The following is a 22,351-nucleotide window of genomic DNA, read 5'->3' on the forward strand; positions in this document are numbered from 1 at the left end:
AATTTCGGCACTTGTGATGACTATATCTTTGCCACTATTCATCCGATTGTAAAGAGGGATACCTTAAACGATTTCTAGATCGATTCTCCACCAATCTGCATCAAAACATTGAAACCAATTTTCATTTTCATTTTTTCGAAATTTTTCCCATGGATCCCCTTCAAAAATCGCGAAATTTGAGGGGCAGCCAATTTCGGCACTTGTGATGACTATATCTTTGCCACTATTCATCCGATTGTAGAGCGGGATACCTTAAACGATTTCTAGATCGATTCTCCACCAATCTGCATCAAAACATTGAAACAAATTTTCATTTTCATTTTTTCGAAATTTTTCCCATGGATCCCCTTCAAAAATCGCGAAATTTGAGGGGCAGCCAATTTCGGCACTTGTGATGACTATATCTTTGTCTCTATTCATCCGATTGTAAAGCGGGATACCTTAAACGATTTCTAGATCGATTTTGCACCAATCTGCATCAAAACATTGGAACTTATTTTCATTTTCATTTTTTTGAAATTTTTTCCATGATACCCCTTCAAAAATCGCGAAATTTGAAGGGCACCCAATTTTTGCACTTGTGATGACTATATCTTTGTTATTATTCATCCGATTGTAGAGCGGGATACCTTAAACGATTTCTAGATCGATTCTCCACCAATCTGCATCAAAACATTGAAACAAATTTTCATTTTCATTTTTTCGAAATTTTTCCCATGGATCCCCTTCAAAAATCGCGAAATTTGAGGGGCAGCCAATTTCGGCACTTGTGATGACTATATCTTTGTCACTATTCATCCGATTGTAAAGCGGGATACCTTAAACGATTTCTAGATCGATTCTCCACCAATCTGCATCAAAACATTGAAACAAATTTTCATTTTCATTTTTTCGAAATTTTTCCCATGGATCCCCTTCAAAAACCGCGAAATTTGAGGGGCAGCCAATTTCGGCACTTGTGATGACTATATCTTTGCCACTATTCATCCGATTGTAAAGCGGGATACCTTAAACGATTTCTAGATCGATTTTGCACCAATCTGCATCAAAACATTGGAACAAATTTTCATTTTCATTTTTTCGAAATTTTTTGCCCCTTCAAAAATCGCAAAATTAAAATTTTTAAACCTTAAACCTAACCCTACCCATTAAAATGTTATGTAAATATTTCCTGATCGTCGTGAATGAAATTCCCGCAAATTAGAGTCTAGGACGCCAAAGGACAATATCCAAGGAAGAAAAGCACTCAGAACAAGGACGACGACGACGACAAAGCAATTAAGAATGAAGCAGTGAGCAGTGGGGAATGGAAGCAAAGGAAGAGAATCAGTTTCGTATTTTCCTACCATTTTTTTTTGTTCTTTTTAGGCCCAAATGTTGCTTGGCCCGGCTTATTGGCTCAGTTGGTGGCAGTGGTAGTAGGGAGGCGGAGGTGTTGGCGGTTGGACTACCCTAGTTACAACCGGATCTCCTACGGATTCCTGTCCATTCCTTCGTCCATCCATCCATCTCAATTTACTGCGTGAGACTTTTGTCAACGCACAGTGAGAAAATGAATGCCAGAAATTGCACAGCCTTGCCAACGCAACCAAAAAAAAAACCAAAGGACGAGAGTAGGAGAACACAGTAATATCCTTGGGGGGAGAAAGCTAGGGTGGGCCATGGAAAGTGAAGAAAAATTAGGAGTAAGAGACAAGGCGACAACGAACAGGCAGGAGATATAAGACAAAGGACACTGTAAAAAATTGGATGCAATTTTCATAGTCTTTTATACATACATATGCATATATATATATTAATAACTAATAGTTATATTAAATATTTTTCTAATATTTTTCATTTTTGTAATAAATATTTCATATCTCTCTCACCCTTTTCTCAGTGTATAAAAACTAGTAGCCAAATGCAATGTAACACACTGAAAAAAAAAGTAAAATCTCTACCAAAAAAAAATGAAATTTATGCGGGTCTCCTGATTTCTCACTCCTTCCTGTGACTTTCTCTGGCCTTCTCCTTTTCTCCTGTTGATGGCTGAGGCCACAACAAATGTGGGCGGCATGGAGGCCATACTGTGTCCGTGTGTCCGTTTGTCCGGTTGTCCGTGTGTTTGGGCAAACATAAACAACAGTTACGCTCGAACAACGGGCAAAGTTGCATTTCCGCTGTAACCGTTTTCCGTACGGGAAATGCGTTCGACGCGTGTTTGAAATATTGGGCCCGAAAGTCTCTTGCTTTTTCCTGGATTCCAGATTGCCCGAATCCCAATTCCAGCCTCCTGTGACCTCTCTGCTGCTGCCACTTTTGCGGTCTACGGCCGGGCCGCTGGCAATACGGATTTCGCTTCTGGTTCGGCAAAAATGGAGAATCCTGCCAAGCGCCTCTCCGGCTCCGATTTTCATCTCATTTGAGCGAACATTTAATGTTCGCAGGCTTCACGGCGACCAGTTCGCTTGACCATCTGCTACTACGGGAGGAAATGATTCTTAATCCGCCGTAGCCACCATCGCTGCCTATCCTACCCCCTGCTGTCCTTCGCTTGTGGGCTTTTTCAAAAGGGGTGGTGGGTGGACGGATTTTCCGCAAACAGCTTTGTTGCTGAATCGCAAATCATGCGTAATGGAATTGAAGTCACGAAAATTGTTTACTGATTTTCGCGATTGATTTAAAAAACGCAGTCAACAGTACGCTCCAACAAGTCACAAAGTAAAGAATATGTCAGGGAATATTTTTTAATTAAATGAATAGTAATATAAATAGAGGGATAAACAAAAAATTATTATGGAAAAAGTTATTGTTATTTCAAGTTATTTCTATATTTTTTACCAATATCTAAGTAATTAAATGATATATTTAGTCAGTTAATTAAAGATATGTTGCTTTCTATTAAATATAATAGTTTATAGTCGTTTAAAAAATATACAAATATTAGATAAATTATAAATAATACCCAAAATATATAGAATATATTTGTTTTCATCCAAATTATAGGCTTTAAAGTGAAGATGTTAGGGTTCTTGTAGCTAATCTTTAAAAAAACAGAACTCATTTTAACAAATATTTCAACAAAATTTCAATATTATAGAAGTTCTATAAAATCTATAAAAGAATAAGTAATAAGAGCAACATGAAAAATGCCTATATTAAAGTCAAAAGGCCTATTAATTTCTCTTAAAACAAACTATCCTGCTTTAGTGTACCCATATCTCAGCTATGAATATAAGTGTGCCCTTTCTTAGAAAAAATTCTAAAAAGCTTAACAAAATTTTAAGAAAAAAGAAAAAGATTGAAAACTAAAAAAACGTATGAAATAGACAAGCTACCAATTAAAACGTTCTTACCAGTTTCTTTCATGGAAACAGTCGCCTTCAGGGTGAAATATTTTCCCCACAAAGGAAACTGGCAGCCAATACTCGTTGCATTTCTTTGCCGTTTTTTTTAGCTGGACTTTCTTCTTCTTCTTTGTTTTTTGTTGCGGCCCCTCTGGTAAAGAAAAACATTCCTTGAGCAATTTTCAAAGGACCTCCATACACCCACAATCGATTCACCTTGATTGCCATGGCAATTCGAATCTCGAATCGAAACGAGTCAAGTTTCAACCTATTTTCCGCATATTCGTATTTCCCACCTTTGGCCAATTGCGGTTTGATTCATCGGATGGCCTCTTTGTTTTGGTTTTTTTCTTCTTTTTTTTGGTGTTGTTGTTGTTGTTTTGTTTTTCTCGAGATTGAGATTCATCTGTTTGGATGGTGTCCGAGGCAGCCACGCCTCCACAACAACACCTCCCACGGCCACACGGCAACACGCCCGGCAACTTTTCGCACCTGGCCACGCCCACTGCATACGAAATGCGCAACACATTGGCACTGCACTTGAACTGAATTGCCTGCTGCTCGTCCTGTTCCTCCTTCATGTTTTTCCAGCTTTTCCGCCTTTTGTTTTGTTTTTCCCCCCCCAACGCTTTTCAAAGCCACTCGACGGCCTTTTGACCGCCTTCTTGGCCAAAAAGGAAGGTGTAGGCAGTTGCCAGTTGGCAGTCGGCAGCATGAGGCAAAAAGAAAAACAAGTCAAGCGCCTTAAAATATGCAGCACATTCTGGCATTTGGCCTCGTGTAGAGCGTCCTTAATTGCCACACCTTCGTCTATTTGACGCCCAGAGGCGGATTTTTCTAGCCTTCGTTTACCTTTCTTTTTGGAAAGACTTTTTTTGAAACTACAAAATTTTTAAAGTCTATAGGGGAATTGGATTTTTATTTTCCTAAAATGATAAAAAATAAAAAAAACATAAATTAATAAAAATTTAAGAAGGCCCTTCTCCACGCTTCTCATAGAAAGCACTTAGGCGAGAGCACTATTCTTTTTCAAAAGCTATCCTATGAACTTTCTTTGTTTTTTTTTTTTTTAACTTTATATGTAGCTTATATATTCCTATTTTGTTAAAAAAAAAAGAACATTTCAAGGCCAATAGATATCGAAAGATACCTTAATTGTTAACCAATTTAATGACGCATCGGAATGAAAACTAAACAAATTCCATGCTCCCGTGAATTTCAATCAAAACGAACTCCAATCGAGGTTGATGGTTTCTAAGCGGCTTAGGCTTTTGGCCAACAAAACCGCCCTACCACCTCCACCCCCTTCAAGATAGAAACCCTCCAAATAGACAAGCACACAAACAATCCATGAGGAGGAAGGTTTTTGGAAGGAAAAGCGATTAATTTCGAGTAATTGCAACTTAATGAAAGGCATTCAATTGCGCAAATTAATGGGAATGTCTTCAGCATACTGATGCTCGAAAGACGATTCGAAATTTTGCAGACATGTGTGCTTTAGTGCCTGTTAATTAATGCCCTGAGATGAGATCCACTCAGCCACTTTATTTAGACCAAAATCAGCAAAAGGCCAATACACTAAGGCCCCTTTCTGAATTCAAATAACATGGCCGATGGATTTCTTGGCCAACGATGCGGAATTTCAAATCGGATTGTCGGTTTACTTTGTGGAGGGAATGGAGTGACTTGAAAAGGTATTAATATTAATACCTTTTATTCTATTAAAAGTATAAATATTTAAATATTAAATATAATCTATATTTTATTAAACTTTTGGGGGAAGAAAATATAATACTTAACTTTAAACTCCTCTAAATAATATATATTTTATTCCATAATTCACAGATTAAACCTCTCAATTGATTGATTGACTGCTTGATAGATTGATTGACTCACTGATTGATTGACTGATTGATTGAAGCAAAAACAAAAATAACAAAAACAGCGACCAAATGCAAGATGAATCCGGATCAATCGATGTCAATGCAAACTGGCGCCCAACCGCCCCCGCCGCCACCCTCGCACGCCATTGCCACCGTCTCGGCCGCCGCCTCAGCCACGCCCTCCATTGCCGCTGCCCCGCCCACCGTCTCTGGTGGCAATGTCTACGGCGGCATACCACCCACCTCCTCCACCACCGCCGGCACAGCATCCGCTACCGGCAGCTATGTGTCCATCGGAATCCTGCCCAACCTGCCGCCCGCCCAGCTGCCGCCGCTCCTGCTGCCCGCTCCGCCCTCCTCGACGACCACGTTCAAGACCACGCCCCTGCTGCCCATGCCCACGCTGGAGGACATTGAGGTGGCCAATCAAAATGGCGGTCAAGCCGGACAGGTGGGTCTTGGTTGTTGATCCTCCCATGTTCCTTATTTTATTTACTAATTTTGATTAAATTTTTAATTTTTTATTTGCATTTTTAATGCTAAAAATATAAAAAAAAAATAAAAAATAAATATTTAAAAAAAAAAGTGCCCTCCTCCTCGATTCTCATAGGGAGCACTTAAGCGATGGAATAAATTAAAAAAATAAATCAATAAATACTAAATTAATACTAAATACTAAAAAATACCTAATACTGAAAAAAAAATACCTATTACCAAAAATACTTAATACTGCAAATAAAAATACTTACTACTAACAACAAAAATATACTAAAAAAATACTAAAAAACAAAAACTGGTTTCCTTTTTTTAAAATTAACTATTTTTTAATATAAACTTTAAAAAAATCTTAAAAATTAATAAATTATCCTTATTTTCCGGCCCCTCCCCCAGGTGGTAGTATCCTTGGCGCAACCTTCTTTGCCGCCACCCGGAATTCTCAAGTATCCCAGTTCGGGTTATGTCAGTGATTTGATGGCGCCACCGCAGCCGCTTACCTTGACCCACCCCCACGCCCAGCTGCCACCCCCGCCACCCCTAGCCAATGCCACCGGCTGTAGCAACATTGGCAGCAACAGCAATTGCGGCACTTTGAAGAGCAACGCCAAGCTGTTGCCGTTGCAACTGATGAGCACGACCACGCCACCTGGCCGCAAGGAACCCCTGCCCGCCGCCCATCCGCAGGCAGCCTCCATCCAGGCCCAGGCCCAGGTGCAGGCTCAGTTGCAGCAGCAACACCAACAACAACAGCAACATCAACAACAACAACAGCAGCAGCAACGCAAGCGGAAGGGGTGGTGCGCCTGTTTTGGTTCCGGATCGGGGAGGTCCTCCAATGCGGGTGGTGGCGGGGGCGGTAGTGAGGGCAAGACGCCGCCCGGATACGGAAGCAAGGAGAAGAAGAAGCGCAAGGCCACCACACAGACGGTTTGGTCAGCACTTTTAACCAATTTGGGAATTTGCATGCTGCTCTTGGCCTACACATTGTTGGGTGAGTAATTAATTAACCCAACCCAATGAAAAAATATACTAAATGATGTATATAAAATATTAAAAATATAAAAAATAATTTAGAGATATACAGCATTTTTTTAAAAGAAAAGAAAGTCTCATATTTAAAGAGCTTTAAGTTCAAAATATTAAAGAATCTGCAGCACAAGGCTCCTAATTACTCGTTTATTTTTGTTTCTTTTTTATAAATCTTTATTCCAGTTATTATTTATTTAAATTTAAACATTAAACAGCACTTTAAAACCTCTATATCTTCTCGAATTTAATCAATGAAAGGATTATTGTTAACTGGGCCAAAGGATTGGTGTCATCGATGGGCCCTTTCTGGACTGATCGATATGCCTTGTAAACAGCAAGAGCGTGACAAGCAAACACATATCATTTGTATCCTGCCATTTCATTGTATCCTGCAGCCTGTAGCCTGTATCCTGTATCCTGTATGTTGTATTGTATTATGGCGGCCTCCCTAATTAACGCGGCATCTTCTTTCGGCCACGCGTACAGTTTTTTTTTCACATGTGTGTCGAATACAGATAAAGATATATAGGAGACAGATACAGTTACTGGGCTATATATATGGTGGAGATATACAGTTATACTAAAAGATACGATTACTGCTGAGGACACGAGGCACACGAGGATGCTTAATGTATCTTGTCACAGAGTTCGACGTTTAAATTAACCAACAAACAGGAAGTGGGTGGGAGACCCAAAGCCGCCGTCGCCGCACGACAACGTGATAAATTTAATTAATCATTTGCCACCACCACAGATCCCCCCCTTACATCCCCTCGCCTCAGCAGATGCAAGTCCTAGCCCCGCCCACTTCGCGATGTCAAAAACAAACGTCAAAATGGCGGCCGCATTGCCAAAAACTTATGTTTTACCCTCTGGCAGGATATGTGTGTTGTGTCTGTGTTGGTTTTTTTGGTATGTGTGAGGGCTTACTAAAGATATATCATAGGATACAGTGATCACTAGGCTAGAGGGGCTTTTATAAGAATGTTTTTATAGAGAATTATGTAGAGAACACAGGTCTTTTTAAAAAAGTTTTTAAAATATTTAGAACAATTGAAAGAAATGAGAATTTTTTCCTAAAAAATCTTAATTCTATTTCTTTTATGAAATATGTCTTCAATATATGCAATATTCCATTTTTACCTTTTACCAAGGACTCACTGTACCTGCTCTAGTGTTTACTTAGGCAAAAGTCTAGCATAATTTAGAGCGCCGGCATATTCATGAGCTTGTATGGGCAAAAGGAAAAGGCAATGTCTGACGCGAAATCCATCATATTCGCCATATTCCATTTACTATATATTCCATATACCGTTTTCTCATATTCCGTACTTGGCATATCCCGTTACCGTATCCGTCGCTATGCCACTTTTACGTTTCCGATGCTACAATTCCTGAGGCTGACGGTGACGGCTGCTTTGACAAGAGACACAACACAGCAACATGACGACAAAAAAAAAAAAGACCAACACCACATGTGTGTGTTGTGTGTATGTGTGTATATACTTTAAACAAATCGAAAAATTTGCACTTGTGTGCGTGCGACAGCTGGGCGAAAAAGTTGTCCCTTGTTAGAAGGAAATCATCAAAATGACACAAACAATTATTTAACTTTCGCTAGGCCGTGCGTGAGCTACGTCCCGGTGACGTCACACACAACAACACACATGACAGATGCTTTTCCCTTCCTATTTGTTTATTTTATATATAGGATATATGGTACATCCCCGCCCAAAACCTCACAAAACCCCACAAACCCATTGAAAACGCTTTCATGCCTCAGCGAAAGTTACAACTTGGACAGTGGTATTTATTTGAAAAACAAAAGTCCCAACAGAATGGCATTCAAACTTTAAGGGAAGGCAACATCCTCTCTTTAACGGACATGTTGAAAACGGACAGACATTGTGGGTTTTTAACTTTACTTAATGGGATAACCAGAAGATAATAAATGCTATGAAAATACTTAAATAAATCTTAAACCCGTTCTTATAACCTTTATATAAAGTTTTAATCGTTTATTAGTAACTATTTGCTTTTTGAGGCCTCTCCCTCTCTTGAGCGGACAGGGTAAAAATTTACATTTAGTAAATAAATACATTTTGGGCTCGAAACTTCACTTGATAGACAATTAGCATCAAATAATGCTTTTTAAATACTTAAATCAATCTTAAATACACAAAATATATCCCTAAAGTCCTATATAAAAGCTTTTCAAGCCCCTATCATTCTTAAACTCTACTAGAAAAACACTCCCTCTATTGAACGGACAGGGTAAAAATTAGTAGCTACTTTTCGATCATATTATGGGTTCTTAACGGACAGAAAGAGGACTCAGAAATACTTGCACTAATCTTAGAAATATTAAAAAAATGTAGGATAGATTATATATAAATAATTTACAAGATGAATAACCGAGAAAGTCCTCCCTCTCTTAAGCGGACATGTAAAAAAAAAGGCCACAGATTTGAAAATTAGAAGCCTACCAAAAACCTATCACTTACTTACAATATTCTTATATATTAGACATAGAATCACATCTCTGTTGATCCCTTCCTCCACATACCGGACACTTGGCGGACACGTAACAAGTACTTGGCACTAGAATCTATTTTCCTTAACATTTAAATGGAATTCTAGCTCTTCTAGAGCAAAAGTAATATATGTCAAGCCCAAGGCTTTATGTCCAAGCCATCATCTTAACATTCGCCCGATTTCCTGTCATGTCGTGTATTATTTTTAACTTTGACATGTGTTGGCTTTTGGCAAGGACATCAACTCATCATTTCACATCCCTCACCTCCCCCTCCGCCACATTCACAAAGCCAACATCATTTTCAGCCAGAAAGTGGCATAAAAAAAGGAGAAGAATAAATGGAAACTTTTCGTCGAAGGAAGGCGAAAAACTTTTCAAAAACTTGACAAAATGTGTCACATATGTGCCTTTAGTTGCCGAACATTAACATTAAATGAGTGACAGGAATCAACACGGATGTTTCAACCCCGAAACCGAACAAGGACATTGGATTTGTATTGATTGAAAAATAAGAGGATAATATTAATATTAATATTATAATTTATTCGTCATTTTTTTCGAGTGTTTCACTTTAATTTATGTGATGGTTTTCACTTCAATTTTGTATGCCTTTAATATTCCCATATCTAACATCGTAAATACTCTTCAAAATCCCTCATGATTTACTTTTATTATGCCAAGGGGAGAGGGAGGAGAGTGCTGTGCTCCAAACAGGAAGTCCTTAAGCTGCCTTGCAACACCTTCAAGATGCTTTATGCTCGCTCTTGAAAGGACTCTCCACCTCATCCTCTGTACCTTTTTTGTAGGGCGGAGCGGATATCACAAACAAATGAGTTCACATTTTATTTTCGGAGATATGATTTGAAAGAAACTCACTGAAGCTAATGATGATGACTGTGTTTTTTTTTTTTTGGCTTTTGGTTTGCAGGCTCCTTTATATTCCTGACCATTGAGAACGAGGACTCGGCCCTGCTGCATCAGCAGCATACACTGGCCAGCACCAAAAGGAATTTGGCTGGCATTGGCTTGGGATTTGGACAACATCAACATCGTTCCCCGCAGCAGCAGCAGCAGCAACATCAATCGCATCAGCAACAGCAGCAACATCAGACAGGACATCATGGGGACAATGACACGATGGCTGGTGCCGCCGCTGCTGTGGCCGCTGCCCAGGGTATGATATCCGGGTCGGAGCAGCAACAGCAGCAGCATAATCCTTTCGGCGGACCCGCATCCGGCGGAGATTTTGTTTACGGCATCGACGATGTGGACGAGTCGGGCGGGATGCCCCAGTTTGCTCTTTCGCCGGACACTTACGATGTCCGTCAGCGGACCATCGAGAATATCTGGGATATAACCGTCTCTCTCAATATTCTCTACAAGGAAAACTGGACAAAGTAAGTAGAGCCACTAGGCGTATACTTAATATTGATTATTTTTTAATTTTTTATCGATAGTATCGATGAAGTAAAGTAGAACCACTAGGCGTATACTTAATATAGATTCATCTTTAATTTTTCATCGATAGTATCGATTAATTAATTGTTTGTTATGCTCTATACTCGATTTTTTGTAGAGTCCTACCAGGCGTATACTTAATTCTTAACAATTTCTTACACTACCGTTACATTTTTTGGCTTATACACCATCTCCCTCGCTCTCTCTCACGCTCTGTTACAGATTGGCCGCACTTGAAATAGCCAAGTTTCAAGACCAATTAATCAAGAGACTGAACGAGGATGTTATGCTGCAATTATCGCACGACGATGTGGCCAATGCTCCAGCATCCTCCTCCTCGTCCTCATCCTCCGCCAATGGAAATCCTGGGGGCAACAATCCGGCCACGGAAGCTGTACTCCTTCATACCCACTATCATCATCATCGAGCCGGTGGGGGCGTGGTTGTGGGCGGTGGACCGCCGCACGAATGGAATTTTGCCAAAGCGTTTTTGTATTCGCTGACCGTTTTGACCACAATTGGTAAGTGCCAGTGGCTTTCTTTACACGACAAGTGATGGAAAGTCAAATATATCGAAACACATAGGTTAATAAAATAATCGATTAATTTGAATGAATGAAGATTTAAAGTAAGCAATATAAAGCTCTTCAAGCTATCGAAAACTATCAATTGTTGTTTATTTTCCTACCGTCTTCTCTTAAAAGGATTTCCAAAAGTATAGATATTATTTAAACCACAAGTCAATCCTTTAACTTCTTCGATATATATCGATATTTATTGCCATCTCTAGTGCCCTCGTGCTTATTCTTTACGTTGGCCCTGGGCCATAAATTTGATGTTCCAGCAACGGAAATTTGTTTTACTTGAATGGCGAGTGCGCTCTTGTTTGCAGGATACCGAAGGACATAGAGCCCAAAATGGCTGGCCAAAAAAAAAAAAAAAAAGGGCAGTGCCACACGGGGAGGGTAGGGGGTAGGGTGCGCCATGGGCATGACCCGCACACCTTTTGACACCATCGCATGAGTGCATTTTGGGGCTGAAAACGAACTGCTGTTGTTGATGGCGAGACTAAAGAGAATGGGGGCCAGTTGGTCCAGTCGAAAGAGTGCTGGCTAAAAAGGATGACAGGGACGCAGGACACACAATGACGATGATGATGATGATGATAATAATGATGGTCAGATGCACAATGCAGGTTCCCCAACTCCCCCCTGGAAAGCTAAAGCCAGAGTAATTCGGGCCATAAGAACTGCAGTACGTAATTGATTGATGTGCGTGCGGAAGGCAGGACTAAAGTGTTATCGGCAGCATTTAACGATTATTTACCGACAACATTAAACTAGACTATCGATAACAAAGTGATGAGGACTTTATAAGCAAACTATAGGGTTTATATACTATAGGGTTATATGAGAAATTTGATAGAAATATTTTAATATTTTAATATTTATTTGTATTAAATAGCAGCAGCATTTATCGATTACTTATCAAAAGAATTAAGCTGATCTATCGCTAATAAAATTGGGGCCTACATTAAAAGTTGTGAGAGTTTGAAATTGATTACAAATAATTCTTATTATTATTTATAATGCTAAAAATTTCATTTAATATTTTATTATAAACTGACATTAATGCTTTCGTTCCTAATTCGTTAAGACTTCGATTGCTGACTCTGTCGAGGATTTTTCAATTGGCATTTGTCAGCAAGGATACCCTGCCTCCTCTTCTCTACCAATTTTAAATATTGGTTTCTGGGGGTTTGTAAAACTTTTAAGCCTCGAACACATCCATCCATTTGGGGTTCACCTTTTTTCTTTTTTTTTGCCAATGTCCCAAAGCTTTGTTGCCAGTTGTCAGTTCCCAGGAAAATTTTAACCGAATGCTGCTGCCGTGTGCGTTTTGTTCCACTCACTCGCTCGTTTGGACGGTAATTTCGTACCCAACAAAAAAAAATATAAAAAAACAGTAGAGATAAAATACAAAAAAAAAAAACATCAAGCCGAAAGTCAAATATTGATAGAGCAAAACAACAAACGAAGCTATTTGCTTAGCCCGAATGGCCGAGACACAAACACGGCCAAATGCATAAACACCCACATAGAAAATCTATGAGTGTGTGTGCACCTTAAAAAATTAGGCTACAGTTCTTTAAATCTATATAATAAAATTAGAAGAGATAGGAGGTTAGGGGTTTGATGTTTAAGGTCGTTTTAATTAGGTCTTGAGGTCTTTAAAATTGTACTGGTAGGTTTTTACATAAAATCGTTTAATATTCAATATTCTAAGGATATTTTGTGTATAATTCCCAACTGGTTTGAGTATTTATATCAAAGAAAATTGAAAAATTCTTAAAACAATGAAAGAAAACATGAAAAAGAGTTCTTGAACCTCAAGGATCTGATTTTTATTACAATTTTAATATAATCCGCACTTTCTAAATTATCTAAAAATGTCTTAATATTTTTATATAAATGCTAGAAACTAATTATTTGAAAACTTTCCTTTTTTAAACCTTAAAATATTATTTTAAAGAATTTCTCCTAGTGCTTTCATGTAACAAATATACATACATCGACACGACTTTCCACTTGTGAAAATGCTATAAAATAAAATTTGCAAAAATTTTCTGCTGATCTTGGCAGTTGCTGCCAAAAGGCCAGAAAGCAAATATAGGACCTAGTCCTCCTCCCCTCCTCCTCCACAGCCTGCCACTCCCCACTCACCCATCATTATCCTCTTGCCTTTTTTTGTTGCTTTTGCCAAATGCATAAAAAGCCAGTACCCAAAAATGGTGGACGGAGAGGAGTACGGTGACGGGCGGTGGGCGGGGCAATTGCGTTAGTCAGCAGACTGCCAGGACATTTGTATTAACATGACATCCTGCCAACACCAACGCCCGCCCCCTTCGTCTTGGCTTTACATTGTTGTGTCCTTGTCCTTGCTTATTATTATTATTATTATTGTTTTTGTGGGTTGTGTGTATATATTTTTTGGATTTTGGGTAGAAGAATAGACGAGGACATGGGGCCAGGACATCGGCCAGGACATGGCAGGTCCTCTCTTCATTGTTCTTGGCCGGGCAGCAGTGCCGGCGAGCACCCCAAACAATATGATTATGATTATTGGTCCGTGCTTCTGGCCAAAAAGGACTAAGCCACTCGAAAACTTGAATGCAGTGTCCTGTTTGCCAGCTACTCTACGCCCTGCTCTTTGCTCCCTAATATCCTTTAATGGTTTTTCGGGTAATTAAGGGGTATGATGGAGGTTTCTTTCTAAAGAATTTCGAAACAAAAACAAGACATTTTGGAAAGTCTTTTCTTTAAAATCTTTCCTTTAAAAGTCTTTCTTTAAATTTCTCAAAAACTGAATAATATATGTATGGAATTTACTGGGTATCCCCTAGTTGAGCATTTATTTTAGTTTAAAGTAGTCCTCGCTTGAGCTTGAGCTCTCTATGATTGTCTTGGGCATAAATGCGAATTTATTGTCGGGTTGGGGGGACTCGGGTCCTCTAATGCTGGCATCGCACAATAAATAGGGCTCCGGATCGGGATCGTAGTCGGTATCCCCTGGACAGCAATAAGACAAGTAATTTACTTGCAAAATAATTTTAAATTTCATTTTCCATTTTCACAGACACACAGGCAGGCAGGCACACAGAGAGGAAGTAGAATTTCCATTTCCACATCCGCTTTCCCACTCACTATCATCAATTGCACATCTTTTGGATGTTGGAGGCGATTCGCATTCGCTTTTATGCCCGCCATTTTGTGTTATGCAAGTGTATGTGTGTGTGTTAGTAGTGTGTGTGTGTGTACGGAGAACCATCGATATATAAATGGGCCCCAATGAGCAAAAGAGACAGAGCAACGCAGATTAGGTCTAGTTGTTTATGGCCAAAGCGTGTGCTCAAGTAATTGTATTTACTTGGCCAACACACACATACACACACACTCTCATATTCGATAAATAATTCACCCGCCTATCGGTTGAGCCATAAACGCTCCACACACAGCGATTTATTTGCATTTCCCTCGGCGGATATCCATAATCGATAAATAACTATCGGGTCTAAGCCATCTCTAGGCAAATTGTACGCTGTAATAGTTTCTCAAGAAAATTAAGCGAGTGACTCGAATTTTAAATAGTTATTCAAGGGATTTAAGCTATATAATGCTTTAAAATCATTTAAATTTTACAAATACCTATCAAGTCTACAATTTTGTATAAGGTATCTATAGAATTTAAGTTTCAAAACATTAAAAAAAGAAACTTTATTTAAATTCGTCAATTTTTTAAACTGAAATCCGCTTGAATTGTTTACTAAAAGAATGATGTCCTGAAGCAAAACCGAAACATCTCCTTTTTGACTTCCTGCAGGACCATTAGAGATACTATATTATGTATGGCAACCGAAATCGGCGGCTATTAGCGTGTCCTGGACACAAAAGGAAAAGAATGAAGGCTAAAAACGCCAAAATGTTCAGGAAATATGCAGAGAAAAAAAATATTAACAATTTAAGAATGTTTCTAAAAACAAAATACAAAACTTTTTCAAATTTTATTATTTAAATGAATAATTCAAACTAATATTTTTGACTTGTTCTTATTCAAGAAGTTCCTTACAAAAATATACTGAATATTTATGAAAATCTGATAACACATTTTTAAACTACTTATTTTTTTATGTTTTTATTAAAAAAAAAATAAACATTTTTAACAGTACATTAAACCGCACCCATTGAAAGCTCATGTGTTCTGGAAAGGGGGGCGTATGTGTGGGGTCTCAATATTGAAATCTTTCAATATCTTTCAATAAAATATGTAGATGCCTTCAATCCCCACATACTTTACCGCCGCTCCGTCCCGTCTCGATATCCCCGGCAAATTGACAGCGCGGCAGCTGAGTTTTACAGCCCCCTCCGCCCCCAACGACACACACTCCCCCTCGTGTCGGGTCAATGGCAATATTATTAGCCAGGGGCGGCGGCAAGGGGTCGGATTTGTTGGATTTTTTTTTTCCAGAACGGTACCATCTCCAACATCTATTGGAACAGTGGCGCAAATAAATCAGTTAAAAATTTTTTACCAAAAAATCAAAGTGATTTATGCGTTTTTTTTGTGCCCACTGTGCGGGGTAAAAAGGATATGCCCTTTGTGGAGAGTAGAAAGGGGGAGTGGGGAGTGGATGCTGAGCTGTCGTCTGCTTTGTGACACATTGACATTTTTGGTCCAGGACACAGAGGAGGACTTGGAGGAGTAAAAAGGAGCGGAAGGTGCCGGGCTCGATGGATTTCATTTAAATTTGCTGTCAACGCAATTACATGGTTGCCAAGGTCTCCGAAATCCGCTTCCTGTTTCAGCCACTGTTGCAACATCTAAGTCAAATAAGACCAAGTTTAACACAAAGAACAAATGGGAGATACTAAAGTCTTAACTTAGTAAATTATAACCTTTTAAGGTTAAAGACTAAATTCATAGAGAAGTTTATTCCCAAGAGTATATATTTAAAATATAAAATCAATAAAAAAAACGAATTTTTCTCAGTGTCCTATAAGGATAACGTCTGCCCCAGGCACTTGAGCCCTGCCACATGTGATACTCCCCATATTGATTCGATTCATTTGCTTCGCACTGCTTCATTCCAATCCCCAAATGACTCACTTTCCTCCAACAGGCAACATTTGTTCCATAAAAAAAAAGCCCAGGACTAAGGAGGCGGGGGCTGCCAATAAACCACGCCCACACCTAAATAAAAAACCATACAAAGACATATATATCTAAACCGCCGTCAGAGCAAAAAAAAAACAATAAAATTAAGAAATTTTCAAATTTATGCATGACACACCTGACGACGATTGACGATTCGCCATGATTGCCTGGGATGTGTGTCTCTGCCACGCCCACCTGCTCAATTGTTTCTCCCCGCCCACATACACATACATACATATATATATAATTTTATTTTATTTTTATTTTTTTTCCTGCATTACGTTCCTTAGAGAATTTCCGGCCTTAAGCTTGTTAAGCATTTTTATTGCCTCTGCCAGCTTAATTATTTTTGGTGCCCTTTTTACAAAAAAAAAACGCCAAAAGGGACAAAGATGAGGGTAAGGTGGGCTGGGTAGGCGTGGTCCAGGGACTTACATGTGAAGTTACGGCTCATTTGGGTAATGTCAATAAGTCGGATCTCTCGGGGGAGCAGCACAAATTGACTTTTGCCAAATTAATGTGGGAAAACCAAAAAAGAAGAAAAAATACGAAAAATAATAATCCAAAAAAAAGAATGTTAATGGAAATAATTTCGTTTTTATTTTCGCCGGAAAGAAGGATCTTTTAATATGAAAATATATGATGCCTACAACCATTATACATAAATTCCAAATGATGGTAATTATAATTTAATGAACAGAACAGAATTCCTATTCGAGCGCGTGTGTTTCCATTTCATATTAGAGGCTAAAAATAAATGGAATTTTTGACAAATTAAATTCAGAGTTTATTTAAATATTAAACTTTTGTTTACTTCACTAAAAATGGGTTGTTTCATATAAATAAACGAGGTTTTAGCAGTTTAAGCTGCCGTATAATGTACGGATTGAAACCTAACCTCAAATTCTTTTTCCTAACCTCAAAATTAATTCGAAAAATCTTAATTACTACTTTCTCCTTTTTTAACCTTCTTCTAGGCTATGGCAATATTGCTCCCCGGACAACGCTCGGCCGGATCGTGACCCTGGCGTACGCCTTCTTTGGAATACCCCTGACCCTCGTCTATCTGAGCAGTACGGGCAGTATCCTGGCGCGGGTGGCCCGCGAGGTCTTCTCCAAGGCCCTCTGCTGCTGCTTGTGCTCCAATTGCGGCTACTGTTGCTACGACGAGAAGAGAATGGCCGAAAAGGAGCGAAGGATGAGGCGGAAGCGCCAGCAGGAGGAGCTCCGGAAACAGCAGGCAGTGATGCAGGAACCGTACTATGTCCGTGATGTGTATCATGCCACGCCCGAAAAGGATGCAGCTGCCGGAGGAGGAGGTGTGGCAGGAGCACCCCCTTCAGTGCCGACTGGAGGTGGATCGAATCCCATGGCCACAGGATGCCCGCCAGGTGACATAGACTCCCTGAGTGCCAGCGAATCGAGAGGATCAATGCACGGCCTGAGCATCCTGGCTCCCATCCTCCTGTGCTTCTCCATGATGATCATCTATATTGTGTTTGGGGCGGCGGTCCTCTATCGCCTGGAGAACTGGCCCATTCTGGACGGGATCTACTTCTGCTTCATGAGCCTCTCAACGATCGGCTTTGGGGACATGCTGCCCGGGCTGCGACGCGAATCGAATGCCACCACCTGGTTCTGCTCGGTGTACATCATGTCCGGCATGACCCTGACCGCCATGTGCTTCAATGTCATCCACGAGGAGATCGTCCACCGGATCCGGATAGTAGTGGAGTTCAAAAAGACGAGTGCCGCCAATTCGGCGGGCGGTCTGACAGGTCCTGGGATGACCTCCGCCGCCCCCACCGGCTCCATGATGGACGTGGGTCACGAGGAGGGCGGCCAGTACTATGTCCCGGCATCCTGACACTACGAAAAGCGAGGACATCTCTACCAGCGTAACCCCACCGAAGAGACCCTGGTGACAGGTGGGTTTCGTGATGAAATTTCTTCATCCTCATGTCCTTTAATCCTCTCTCTCTCTCTCTATTAAAGACACTCCCACATCGCTGGTGCTGAAGGACTACGTGAATCACGAGCTGGTGCCCATTTTGACGATGGATCCGAACGGAGCTCGTCTCACACCCGCGCCCGCATACACGCCCGCCCTTTCCGCCGGCGAAGCGGCCACGCCCGGCAACAGTTGCATCGCCCACGGCAGTGACTCCGGCCTGGGCTACTCCTCGCTGAGCAGTCCGCTCCTCGATGTCCTCACCACGCCCACAGCGGGCCCGGCCGCCTCCGGGGTCTATACGCTGACGGAGGAAACGGAGCTCGAACTCCAGGAGACGCATGTCGACAGGGACCGGGAAAGAGACAGGGACAGGGAGCGCGAAAGAGAGCGCATCTAAGGGCGCCAAACGGGAAAGTATTTGAAAAATGGGAAAGGAGCAGTATTAGTTAGAGATTAGCCTTAGACTTAGTCCTAAACTAGACCGAATCGGTATTATAGAGTAATGGATAATGACTATTTTTTTTGTTTTTTTTTCCTCGTGTGTATGAGTGTGTAATTGGTACATATATGTGTGTGAAAACAAGAAAATAATTATAAAAAAAAAGCGAAAATCAAGCGTCCCGTTGGACCAGAAAATATTCATGAATATTATTCATAAGTCGAACTATCACTGTACATACAAAATAAATGGTATATGGGCGAAGATACATTTCCATAGCTCCTAAGCAGATCAACCGATTGTAAACAGAAATCCCCATTAAAGTGAAAAAACCAAAAATATATATATTTAGTCAAAATAAAATATATATATAAAATACAAATAGCTGTTATACTCAAAGTAAACAGAATAAGCGATATATGTGAAGGATGAGATGACCAATAATATTTTATTTTCAAAGAAAATATCACTAAGAAAATGTCGTCTTTCCTTCATAAATTTTTTTGGTCATCTCTAGAGTCACAAGAACACTTCCATTACTTTTCGAACAAAGTTCTCCCATCGAATTGTTCGAAATCTACACTTCACTTCACTTTCTATATGTTCGAACACGAACGAAATCAAATAGATAAATTCTTTTATGTAAGAGAAACCCAGACCCAACAACTACATAATCCAAAATACCCATTACCTAATCGAGACACATTTTATACGTAAATCAAGCTTAGAAAAATTACATTATATGTACTAAATACCATATAAATATGCTACACATAATATATATATATATATAAATATGTTTAGGTAATTGTATTTTTTTTTTGTAATTGTAATAAGCGTAAAAGGTGAGGAAATGTGGAGAAAATTTAACTATGCATACATATTATCAATGAATTCAAATTCATAAATTTAAATAAATGTTTGAACTACAAGAGAAAACGAACAAGAAAACCAAATGAAACAAACTTGCTAAACTTTGTAAATGTTGAAATATACCCAATTGTATATTTATAACACATGCAGCAGTGAAATAAAATCAATAAAAACTTAAATGAGTTCGTTTTTTGCATTAATGTTTTGGTGTGAAAATGAGTTTTAAATTCAAATTCAATTCACAGTGGCGGGTTTTAACATAACTGTTAAACTTGGTGCTGTTAAGGTAACACAGAGCTGTTAGGCGAATTATTTATCTTTTTCATTCCCACGATTAACACTACCTTTTTTGCTCAAAAAATTTACAAAATATTTAATTTTATTTCATTTTTAAAAACTAGTAAATCCAAAAATATTTTTTTATTTAACATTTTGTCGTCAAAAATGTTTGGTGTTGGAAAAAGAAGTTACCTTTATTTCAGTGCTGTTAAGCGCATTCATACTTTGGGTTTTTTTATTCTAATATTTCACACCAAAAATTCAAATTAAATTAAATTAAGGACTTAAAAATGTAATTTTCTTTATTTAACGATTTATGAATGAATGTTTATTTGATTAAATTTACATAATGCAACTCTGATTTCTGTTAGACCTCTGTTAAACATTCAAAACCTTACCCACACTGAGCGGGCAGCCATTTTAACATTATCCGTTAGAATAGGACTAAACTTTTACTGGGACTGAGCTTAAATTATTTGTCGCACGATGAACTGGGCCATCATCATCTCGATTCTGCTCAATTGCCTTTTTCCAGGCATAGCCTCGCTGGACGACGACTGCCCCACGTTGGCGGATGGGGATAGCTTCTCGCAAACACAGTTACTGGACCGCTTAACCCATGGCTGCCGCTACGATCGCCTGGAACGTCCCATAACCTATTCGGAAACGGGCCAGCGCCTGCCCGTGGATGTTTATATGAGAGCCTATATATACTTTATGCAGAATCTCGAAGCTCATGATCTGCAGTTCAAAATTTACGCCCTGCTGCAAATGCGCTACTTAGATCCCCGCCTGAACTTCCGTACTGTGAGCCCGAAGAGAAAACAGCCGATCCTTGGGGAGCAGCAGCTTCGGGACACCCTCTGGATGCCCCACATATTCCTGGCCAACGAACGGGACTCCAGCATATTGGGCAAGTCAAGGGGGCTTATTTTTTACTGAATAAAGTCGGTCTTAAAGTCGATAGTACATTTTCAGGTATGGCCGAAAAAGATATTCTAACCTCCATCTCACCAGATGGTACTGTGATAGTCTCCAATAGGATTAAGGCCACTCTGTACTGTTGGCTTAACCTCAAGAAGTTTCCGTTCGACGAACAGCACTGCTCCACTGTCCTCGAGAGTTGGATGTACAACACCTCGGAACTGGTGCTTCATTGGGAACAAAAACGTCCCATAACCTTCGATTCTGGCCTCCATCTCACCGAGTTTGTGCTGCAAAAGTCGTGGTATAATGAAACGGTTATAAATGCGGATCTCAGCGATCTGCGGCATGGAGCCTTTGCCGGAAACTACAGTTCCATGAGCTTTACAGTCCATCTGACCCGTGTGGTTGGTTTCTATTTGATGGATTACTTTCTTCCCTCCATGCTGATTGTGGCCATATCGTGGGTATCGTTTTGGCTGCAAGCAGACCAAGCCCCACCGAGAATCACCCTTGGAACCAGCACCATGTTGACCTTCATAACACTAGCCTCGGCCCAGGGCAAGACCCTGCCGAAAGTCAGCTACATCAAGGTGTCGGAGGTGTGGTTTCTGGGCTGCACCATCTTCATATTTGGCAGCATGGTGGAGTTCGCGTTCGTGAACACCATTTGGCGGCGCAAGAATAGTGTGCCGGTCAAGAAACTAAACAGCAAGCACATACTAAAGTCCACCTTGTCGCCGACACTGCTGCGCCGTAAAAGTCATGCTCGTTCGAAGTCCTTTTCGGGCGTGGCACTCCAAAAAGCTATGGATGCGGGATCGCTGGGCGGCGAACCGAACTTCAATAACTATCTAACGGTGAACCTACCAATAACCACCATTAACGAAGGTCAGGTGATGGGCAACACGCACAAAAAGCTGGACGTGAACTTCGTGGAGAGCGCCTTTGGCGGAATGGCGTCGGCCCGATCAACAGGAACGGTGAACAGTGCAGCGACCACTTCGCAGTGTGGAAGCAACAATCGTCTGGACAACAGCAGCGCAGAACCACTAGGCGAGGAGGAGGTGGACTTCAGTGGCTGGACGACACTAACACCGCAGGAGATCGCCATTTGGATCGACAGTCGCGCTCGTTTTGTATTTCCCGTGGCCTTTTTGGTCTTTAATCTGTTTTTCTGGACATTTGTCTATTTTATTTAAATATGCCCTTAATATTCGTCATACCTGTAGAGTTTAATGTTTTGTCTCAAGTGTTTTGTATTATTATTTGTTTAAAAACTTATGAAAAATAGTTTAAAAATCATGTTTTTTCCCAGGAAATTCTTTATGTTTAAGGTCTCTTGGAGATTCTTTTATTTTTGTTTTAAATACCCATTGTATATGTTTGCTTTTGATTTTGTAATACATCCTTATTTCGTATTTTAATATTTAAATC

General features: G+C 40.0%; 2 protein-coding genes across 2 annotated transcripts in view; both read left to right on the forward strand.

Annotated features, from left to right (window-relative positions):
- Positions 1-19,890, forward strand: part of LOC108127069 (uncharacterized) — a 90,468-nt gene extending 70,578 nt beyond the window's left edge. Inside the window, exons 4-9 of the mRNA XM_043209719.2 lie at positions 5,175-5,663; positions 6,104-6,701; positions 10,204-10,672; positions 10,956-11,254; positions 17,423-18,373; positions 18,441-19,890. Coding sequence (XP_043065654.1) covers positions 5,289-5,663; positions 6,104-6,701; positions 10,204-10,672; positions 10,956-11,254; positions 17,423-18,312 — 2,631 coding nt within the window. The 5' untranslated portion in view covers positions 5,175-5,288 and the 3' untranslated portion in view covers positions 18,313-18,373; positions 18,441-19,890. The remainder of the gene's footprint in view (positions 1-5,174; positions 5,664-6,103; positions 6,702-10,203; positions 10,673-10,955; positions 11,255-17,422; positions 18,374-18,440) is intronic.
- Positions 19,891-20,408: 518 nt separating this feature from the next.
- LOC108127053 (pH-sensitive chloride channel 2) lies at positions 20,409-22,335 on the forward strand. Its single transcript, XM_017243868.3, has 2 exons — positions 20,409-20,903; positions 20,969-22,335. Exons 1-2 carry the CDS (start codon positions 20,477-20,479, stop codon positions 22,114-22,116), a joined length of 1,575 nt encoding a protein of 524 aa, XP_017099357.2. The 5' UTR covers positions 20,409-20,476; the 3' UTR covers positions 22,117-22,335.
- The last annotated feature ends 16 nt before the right edge of the window (positions 22,336-22,351 follow it).

This window comes from Drosophila bipectinata, chromosome XL (assembly GCF_030179905.1).
Source record: "Drosophila bipectinata strain 14024-0381.07 chromosome XL, DbipHiC1v2, whole genome shotgun sequence".
NCBI classification, from domain to species: domain Eukaryota; kingdom Metazoa; phylum Arthropoda; class Insecta; order Diptera; family Drosophilidae; genus Drosophila; species Drosophila bipectinata.